At 41.4% G+C, this 9,897-nt stretch overlaps 1 protein-coding gene across 1 annotated transcript; it reads left to right on the top strand.

Moving 5' to 3' along the window:
* The first annotated feature begins 76 nt into the window (after window positions 1–76).
* LOC133410778 (sterol 26-hydroxylase, mitochondrial-like) lies at window positions 77–9,483 on the top strand. Its single transcript, XM_061692302.1, has 9 exons — window positions 77–271; window positions 1,005–1,186; window positions 3,080–3,279; window positions 4,766–4,963; window positions 5,330–5,493; window positions 6,782–6,948; window positions 7,798–7,879; window positions 8,937–9,137; window positions 9,352–9,483. Exons 1-9 carry the CDS (start codon window positions 77–79, stop codon window positions 9,481–9,483), a joined length of 1,521 nt encoding a protein of 506 aa, XP_061548286.1.
* The last annotated feature ends 414 nt before the right edge of the window (window positions 9,484–9,897 follow it).

Genomic DNA, 9,897 nt, shown 5'->3' with positions numbered 1-9,897 from the left:
GTGTGGAGTGGCCCCTCCCTTCTGAAGTCTTGAGCGTAATAAAAACTCTCAAGCATAAAGCTATTTTCTACCCATCATGGCTGCACGGCTGTTGCAGAGGAGTCCCGTTGCCGTGGCTCAGCTCTTCTCCAGAGGGTTGACGAGTACATCAACAAACTCGGGCTCTCTGGAGAAGCCTCGGACAGTGAAGGATCTGCCGCACGTCAGCGTCTTGGAGTTGCTCTACCGAATGGTGGTTCAGGGTTTCTACAGCCGGGCGCATGAATTACAGGTACAATGCACTCATTGTGTTGCATGTTGGTTTTAAATCACATCTAAGTATGGAACATTTTCTCTGCCTGTTGAAATGTTTTGAACTAAAATGGGCAATTTCTTCAATTTTGTGCATGGGTCCTTGAGACTTTTTCGTGTGTCCTGTTATGATAGACATGTCCACCAAATTCCGTATTGCTTGGTGAAACTGGTGTCCCTGGCTTACCCCCCGAGCCCGCAACTTTCCAGCAAAGTACGCACCCTGAAATTCGCCCCAAACGTCTGCTTCAAACCAAAAGGGCATACTTTCTTAATGGACATGGGATCTTGAGACTTTTTTTGTCCGATTACCCAATTACGTGTCAGTTGGTGAAACTGCTGTCTGTGGCTGATTTTTATTCCCCCCCCCCCCCAACTTTTCAGGGATCAGTCCTGAGGCAATTTGTTCAAAAAGACTTATTCAGACCAAAATGTCTGTGGCCATTAATGGGTTCTTGAGACTTTTCGTGCGTCCTGTCATGATAGATGCGTCCACCCAATATCGTAGCAATTGGGGAAACTGGTACTGAATAGGTACTTGGGGATATACTGTATGGTGTTATGTTCAAATGGCGTTGGGAATATGTAGACATCTTTGCAAAAAATGGACATTAGTATGGTATAGGACTTCATAGTGCAAAGTGTTTCTCTGTATGTCCGTTTGCCTAACGATGCACCAGGATTGGCATTTCATCCTTGTATTCACTCACCAGCTGTATGAAAAGCAGCTCTATGGGCCCATATACAGAGACGGATTAAAGACCGTGTCCCTGAACACCCCGAAGCTGCTGGAGGAACTCTTGAGAAACGACGAAAGGTTCCCTTGCAGAGGAGACATGTCTTTTTGGAAGGATTATCGTGACATAAAAGGATTCGGCTACGGACCTTTCACAGTGTAAGAACACACAGCAAGATGCATTTCCATTGCAGTGCAATGCAATCCCTTTCCTTTCTGTGTCCAAGCAATGGCTTGTAAAATGAGCAAAGTCCTGTCAGGTGAGAATGTAAAACCACATGCAGAAGTAGTGCCAAGGGAACAATTAACAATGGGAACAATCATTGACCATTGTTTATATGTGCCCTGCTGTTGGCTGGCGACCAGTCCAGGGTGCACCCCGCAGCGGTGGGAGTAAGTCACAAGACATACTGAATGCGTGAGTCCAGGCAAGAAAAGCAGGATCTCACCTTGGACTGGTCGCCAGACAATCACAGGGCACTTTAAGGCAATTAAACATTTACACACACGTTCACACTCACATTTAGTCTATAAACCATAGATGACTTTTGGTTAGAGAAGCTGGGTCTCACCCTGGAGTAGTCGCTGCAAATCGCAGGGCACATATGGATAAATGGCCATTCACACTTAAATTCACACCTATGGACAATTTAGTCTTCAATCAACCTCGGCTGACTATAGGCAAGAGAAGCAGGGTCTCACCCTGGATTGGTTGCCAGCCAATGGAAGGGCCTACATATGTAAACCAGGGGTGTCAAACTCATTTTTGTTGTGAGCCACTTTGTAATTATGGTTTCCTTTAGAGGGCCTTATGACTGTAAAACTATATAAATAATCACCTCACCATATTATTACATACAGTATAGACAAAAAAAGAATGGATAACTAGTTTTGAAATAGGTGGCACGTTGGCTGACTGGTTAGCACATCTGCTTCACAAGGGTCACGGGCGTGCTGGAGCCTATCCCAGCTATCTTTGGGCGAGAGGCGGGGTAAACCCTGAACTGGTCGACAGCCAGTCGCGGGGCACATAGAAACAAACAACCAGTCACACTCACATTCACACACCCGCCGCCATGTCTTGCCATAGACATAGCCTTGAGTGCTGAATCTTACAGCCACATTGAATGTGGCAAAGATCTCATAGGATTAAACTGGCGACCAGTTCAGGGTGCACCCCACCTCTCGCTTGAAGATAGCTGGGATAGGCTCCAGCACGCCTGCGACCCTAGTGAGGATAAACGGTACAGAAAATGGATGGATGGGTGTATTTGACCTTTCTAACATAATTTTGCTCATTATAATTTGTGGACACCCGGCACGGTGGGCGACTGGTTAGAGAGTCTGCCTCACAGTTCTGAGAACCGGGGTTCAATCCCCGGCCTCGCCTGTGTGGAGTTTGCATGTTCTCCCCGTGCTTGCGTGGGTTTTCTCCGGTCACTCCGGTTTCCTCCCACATCCCAAAAAGATGCATGCGAGGTTAATTGACAACTCTAAATTGCCCGTAGGTCTGAATGTGTGTGCGAATGGTTGTTTGTTTGTATGTGCCCTGCGATTGGCTGGCAACCAGTTCAGGGTGGACCCCGCCACCTGCCCGATGATAGCTAGGATAGGCTCCAGCACGCCCGCGACCCTTGCGAGGATAAGCGGCTCAGAAAATGGATGGATGGAATTTGTGCACACGACTGGTGCGAAAAGGACTCTGAACTGGTCGCCACCCAATTGTGTGTGCCACGCACACATGTGGACAATTCCTTGGTTGCCAATGAGACTAACATGCTGACAGTGTTTTGGAATGTGGGAGGAAGCTGGAGTAGCCTGAAAAAAGCCATGCCAGCACAGTTGTTTGTTTTTTCTTAAGGTACTCCAGTAAACATGCAAACTCCACACAGGAAGACCCGAGCCCAGATTCGAACCCTGAAGCTCAGAACTGAGGCAAACGCGTGGATCACTTAATACCCTTACTATCAACCTTTTCATTGCCAATATGTGAGAAGAACCATCTCGATTGAAGTTGACAATGGGTTCATTTCATTTTATTTATGTTCCAAGGGAGGGGGAGAGCTGGTACAAGCTGAGGGTGGCGTTGAACAAGCGCATGATGTATCCCAAAGATTCTGCCCTCTATGGCAGAATTCTCAACGTGGTGGTCGCCGACTTCATCGCCAGGCTCCGCTATGTGCGCCGGTGCAGCCCAACCGGAGATTTGGTGATGAATTTGGCCAACGAGTTTTATCGTTTTTCACTCGAGGGTAAGGAGGGTTCTCGCCACACTCTTATGCTTTGCCTTTCTGTTTTTTTGTTTTTGTTTTTTTTAAATACCTGCAATGTCGGGAGATCGATTTATTGTTTTGAGCTGCGCGCAAAATGTTTTGTTACGAGCACTAGCTCACAACCAGCAGCAGTTGAAAGATAGTGAACAATTTTTCAAAAAAGAGTCTTCAAGCTTTTTAATAATGAGAAACACTATATATGGGCTAACAAAACCAGCATTGATAGTGCGGTCGTGATGAACTGTTAAACTTATTGTATTTGAACACAAATGGTAGCATTACAGGCAGACAGCGCATACAACAATACTCACATCATGTACTATGTCAAAGTATTATACTGCCCCATGATGCCAAGGTGTGCACATCAGAAGGAGCAGCACATTGAATTAAACCATGAAATCATGACAAAAATGGTTTAATTCTTTACGTTCTATTTAATTATGTTAATACTGTAACATTTTATGCAGCATACATACAATTTTGTTGGTATTTTTTTGGGGGGGGTGAAATGGATGAATGCTATTTTAATATGGAATATGATTCGAGTGACGAGGATGGTCACAGAATGAATTAAACTCGTAAGTCAATGCAACACTAATAATTGGTGTCAAGGAAGTATGTTGAAGTGATATATCTTGACTGAAAGACAAACTTTATAAGTTGGGTAGGAGCTAAGATTAGCCTGGGCTGTTATGGAGAGTCTTCTAGGGCTGTTGGAATTCATATAATCTGTAAGCCATTTATTTTTAAGGGCAATGTTTTAAAATGAGTTGGAAATTATATTGCACGTGTTTTTGGATCATAGTTAATCAATATTTTGGGAGAAGGGGGTGTCAATTACTCTGTGTTTCACTGTGTGGCAGAGCTCAATCCCTATCCTCTACAAGTAGATTTACTGCACTTCCTTAACACCAATTAATAGTTTCCTATTGGCCAGATCTTCTTACTAAAGCGTTACAGAAAGTGCACAAAAAAGTGAAGGGGGAGTTTTGAATAGCTGAGGTTATGTTCCATAGACAAAAATACACATACAAGGGATCTAAAAAGTCTACATAACCCTGTCCAAATGAGACCAAGATAAACCATTTAAAAACCTTTCCCACCGTTAATGTGATCTGTAACCTTTACAATTCAATTGAAAAAGAAATCTGAACAACCAAAATAATGTGGTTGCACATGTGTGCACACGATCTAATACTTGGGGGTGTGACTATGTTGAGAATTAACTAATCACATTCAAATTCAGGTCAAATGGGAGTCAGCACACATTTGCTATTATTTAAAGGGCCCCCACCTTTCAGACTGAGTAAGTATGGTGGGTAGTAAATATAGGCAAGATAATTATTTACAAAATACATATACTTTTTGTGCTATTTTTGTTTAGTGGTGAGATTTTTCAAATGTAAAATACTGTATGTTCCTTATTTCAATAAAGGTTGAGAAAACACTGAAATGTTCCACCTAGGTATCGCCACGATATTGTTTGAGACTAGACTGGGCGCTCTGGAAAAGGACGTTCCGGCAGGTACGCAGCAGTTTATCGACGCCATAGCCAAGATGTTTACCAACAGCCTGGCCGTGGTGGCGATGCCCAAGTGGAGCCGGAATCTGCTGCCCTACTGGGGACGCTACATCGATGGATGGGAGGGCATCTTCAGCTTTGGTAATGTGTGAAGCATGGCGTTAGCTCAGCAGTGTCTCTTGCAAAGTTCCCCCCAAAATTGGCCCCCAACACTAGTTTCACCGATCGACACAAAATTGGGTGGACATGTCTATCATAACAGAATGCATAAAAAAAGTCTCAAGAACCCCTGCCTGAAAGTAAACAGGAAAGGGGCCAATTGTGTTTGAAGTGGCCATTTAGGGCATATCTCAGGCATCGTACTTTGACAAACTTGTACTACCCTTGTTGTCTACCAAAGGTGGGCAGAGCATTGCATCAAAGGTTGATGACCATTTTGAGGGTTTGCCATGAAAAAGCATCACCGCTGCTTCTACAAAATTAAACATTAACTGCTTTTATTTTCAGCCAAGATGTTGATTGACAAGAAACTGGAGGACATTCAGCAGCGCATTGACCGCAACCAGGATGTGGAGGGAGAGTACCTGACGTACTTGCTGTCAAACACTGAGATGGAAACGAAAGACATATATGGTAGCATCGCCGAGCTTCTCTTAGCTGGAGTGGACACGGTAAATGTTTTATTCTAACACAGTGACTCTCAAAAGTGCGGTACCTAGCACTGGTGGGACGCGGGCTGCCCCTTGTGGCATGCGAAGACTCACTGAATTAAATCTTCAAACTTCATAATGTCGCAGTGGCGTATCTCTATGATTACATCCAGTATCGTACATTTCTTAAGTACCGTTCAGTTGTATTTAACTTTCAAGTACAATACAATTGAATTTAATCTTTTAGAAATATTTGTTTTCAAACATATAACTCTGTACAATTTATTTCATTTTCTATTTAACAGGTGTAATACATTATAATTGCATCATGATTAAAATACAGATTTTTATTTTCCTACCGAATATTAAAGTGTAGCATGTTAAATCTACCTTTTTAGGAATAAAACCTGCTACCTCGGTTTGACAATAACTTAAGCCTACTACTGAATGTCATCTAGGCCAGTCTTCTTAAACTGGGGTCCAGTGAGGCATAATTTTGGGGTCTGCGATAAATTATGTCATATCATTTTTATTTTTATTTTTTAAAGTGCATACGTATTAGCTCCCTACCTTAGCTTTAGGTCAACGAAAAGCTCTAATAATATGATAAAAGTAACATCCCTGCATGCGTGCAGTATTTGGAGCTAGCGATGTTGATGGACAAATATGTAATTGTAATTCCTAGTAAGTTTAATTTGGCCTTTCTGTTGAACAGCTCGTGAATATTTTGGTTGAACCATTCCAAAAATATATCGTTACTGTGGCATTTATGGGTGCACATGGTAGTTAAGATTATGAGGGTGTCTTTCCCCCCCAAAAAATGCCTTTTAAGGCATCCCTTGACCCAAAAAGTTTGAGAACACCTGATTGTAGGCCGAGTAAAAAGAAAAAAAATAAACCAGTATCCTATTAATTTATTGTGAAATGTCATCTGATTTATTATTGTTGTGCCCAAAAAATAATGCAATAAAGTGCAACTACTAATAAAACTAATTTAAAATGCACAAAAAGTATTAAATAAAACAAAGGCAAAAAGTCCAGCAAATACAGTACGGAACACTGCTGTAATGAACGTGAAATAAGGTGACAAAATTGTTTAAAAACTAATATAAAGTTGATTAATTCGCTCTTAAAACTATGTAAAAATGTGCAAAGTATTCAGCAATTAAAAAAAAAAAAAAAAACTATCTTAAGCCAAACATTTAAGGGCCCGAAGCCGGTGCTGAGTTGCACTGAGTACTAAAAATGAAAGTTAGTCAAGTTCTTATGATGTTATTCCTACTTTTTTTTTTTTTTTTGTGTGGCTCAGACCTCCAACACTCTGACGTGGACTTTGCACCTGCTGTCCCAGTACCCACAAGTACAGGAGAAGCTTCATGAAGAAGTGTCTGAGTTGAAAACAGCAGATGGGACCCCATCTGCGGAGGAGGTGACCAGCATGCCGTATCTAAGAGCTGTCATCAAGGAAGCGCTGAGGTACGGGTCATTGGATTTTTTTGCTTTGTTTTTCACACATGGTTTTTCATGTTGGTTGCACCATGTCCGAAAACTCACCTATGTTTGAACGCGCGGGAATCCTGGGGAAAATGTATGTATTTTAGGGGTCGCTAACAGGACTCCGTATAAGTCACTCAGTAGTGCCCCCGGCTTCAAACCCATTTTGGTTTAAAGCCGCCATTTTGAGTTTATTATAAGCCTTGTACTTTGGTGAACTTCAACTAGAGAGTTCATCGAAATGTATTATTATGATTTTACATTTTTAATTTTTTTAAATTTTGTTTTATTTTTATTTTTTTAATTTAAACCTGTCCATGGCTGCGAACCGAGAGGCGCTAGTTTACATGGCCTTGCAGAACGGTGGATCTGTATGCCTTTGTGCTGGAACAGTTTTGCTGTGCAACAGGGGAGTGTTAAATACTCCCTCTGCTTATTTTTATTATTTTAAATTATTCCGATGTTTATTGAAAATACAGCCGGACAGTAAAGGGTTTTAGGGGACAGACAGAGGGACAGAGTGGACAAGGGGACTAGGGATGAAAACCACAGCAGAACAATAGTGAGACAGTCTAGATATTTGAACACAAGTAATTATTTGTAGATTGGGTTTCGGGAGTTCATCGAAATTAGCCCCAGCTGGTAGCAGGTATTGTTGAGAGATGGTTGAAGCAAAATGTCAAGCATTTTCCCCTTCACCATCCGTCTAAAGTGGGCGGAGCACGGCATCAAATTTAGACAACCATTTGTTGGATTCGCCATGTAAAAGACGGTTTAAGGGGCCCATTCGTCATTGCTTGCAGTTTTAATTGTTATTGTTTTTTCTTACAGGATGTATCCAGTAGTTCCTTTTAATGCAAGGGTCATGGCTGAAAAGAGTGTTGTTATTGGTGGATATCAGTTTTCCAAAAATGTAGGTCTTACACTACCTTTGTTTAAGGGTTCTCAAACTTTTGGGATCTGGAGACTCCTTACAGAGGAGACATTTTTCCAAGGACTGCCTCATAATCCATAACTACCATGTGAATTATAATTTTTTTTTAACATTTCAACCTAAATATTCACGAGCTGTTTAATTCAAAGGAAATGAACCAAATTAAAGTGAATTCAATTCAATATTTATTCATCAGTAGCTGATGTGCTTTGCTTTCACTAACAGCATGGCTGCGAACAGAAAGACACGAGTTTACAAAAGCACAGTCAGTGGTAAAAATCAAACTGTTTTGTGACTATTTTTCAAAAATGTGACGAGCGACTTTAATTCCTGCTGAGAAACAGATAACACGAGCAGGATTATTTTCACATTGTTTTGCGTATGACCCATTTATATGTTGCAAAAGTAGTGATTTATCCATGTTGTAAAGTGTGAAACCGATGTATGTGGTGCCAATTCACAAATATTTTGCTGAGGTCACTTTGTGTGAGATAAAAACCTACCTACTGTATATCTTCGTAAAAAAAAAAGAAAAATTATACTTCCTCTTTGAATATATTTGTTTTTCTTGTAAAGTTACAATATATATTTTTTATCGTAACATTGTCTTGAAAAGACGCCTTATTCTCTACATTCTCCCAAAAAAAAATACACCTTTTGCTCTAAAAAAGATTTTTGACTTTTTCCTGTAATATACCTTTTATTCTAAAAAACAAAATCTATTCATTTGGGAATTTCAGATTATTTATTGATACGCATAAATATTTGAGTTTTCAATTGGCTCAAAGCTAAGGCAGGGATGAGTAATTGGTTTAGTATGTTTTTTGTAATTTGCCTGCCGGTACCCATATGTAGGTATGCATTTTTTTAAAAACGATACAGCATAATGTTTGGCAAATTATTTTACGGATCCCCAAGTTATGCCTCGCAGGAACCCAGTTTGAGAACCCTGACCTAGTGACGTTATCTTTGCCAATTTCCTATTTTGCTGCCAACAATGGTAGCTCCACTAATTTGGTCATTGGGGTTTGTCCAGACGGTTTTCACGTTTTGCCACTACGCCATCAGTCACGACGAGGAAACCTTCCCAGAGTCGTTCTCCTTCAAGCCAGAGCGATGGCTCCGGGACGGCCGAGAAAGGCCCAATGCTTTCGGCTCCATCCCATTCGGCTTTGGCGTGAGAAGCTGCGTCGGGCGCAGAATTGCTGAGCTGGAGATGTATCTAGTTGTATTTCAAGTAAGTAGCTTGTTTTTGTTGTTGTTCAAACAGTCACCTGATTTTATTGTATGCTAGGTGGGGTGCATGGAATATGCAGTATATACGATGTTCCTAAAATGTCCTGTGGATGAGAAGAATTCTACTTCTGATGATTCTGATTAGATTTTTTAAAATACTGTAGGTAACAATATTGATGAGTACAACTTTATGTTGTGCTTTGTTTGTCTTTCAGATAATGAGGATGTTTGAGATCAAACCAGACCCCAGCGTCGGCGAGGTGAAATGTCTCAACCGCACCATTCTCGTTCCAGACCGACCGATCAGTCTACATTTTGTAGACAGGGGATACGAAAAGCCGGCCTAGAAATTGGCTTGTCTGACGGAAATACAGTAAACGCCCACTATTCCCAAGGGACAGGGACTAAGCCCTGCCACGAATGGTGGAAAACTTTGAATTATTGACATCCCGCTCCCACCAAACGGGTGCCTAAACATGCTCGATGATGGCGCCAAAGCACTACTTTTCTGTCAGACAGGGCTTGGGCACCATCTTGTGGCATCTTAGGGAGTTTTAGAAAGCTAAAAGGCAGGTTTTTCAGTGAATAACAGAAGATAGATTCCCAAAAGAAATCCGCCAATGGTTGAATTTGCAAGTGGGTACTGTACATTTTATATATATATATATATATATATATATATATATATATTGTTTTTTTTTTGGTGCGGGCAGCGTGGGATCAGTACCCACTCAGTGACGGTGTGAATGTGAGTGCGAATG

Source organism: Phycodurus eques, chromosome 12, assembly GCF_024500275.1.
Source record: "Phycodurus eques isolate BA_2022a chromosome 12, UOR_Pequ_1.1, whole genome shotgun sequence".
Lineage (NCBI taxonomy): Eukaryota > Metazoa > Chordata > Actinopteri > Syngnathiformes > Syngnathidae > Phycodurus > Phycodurus eques.
The sequence above is the reverse complement of the archived record's forward strand: the minus strand, read 5'-3'. Positions and strand labels throughout refer to the sequence as shown.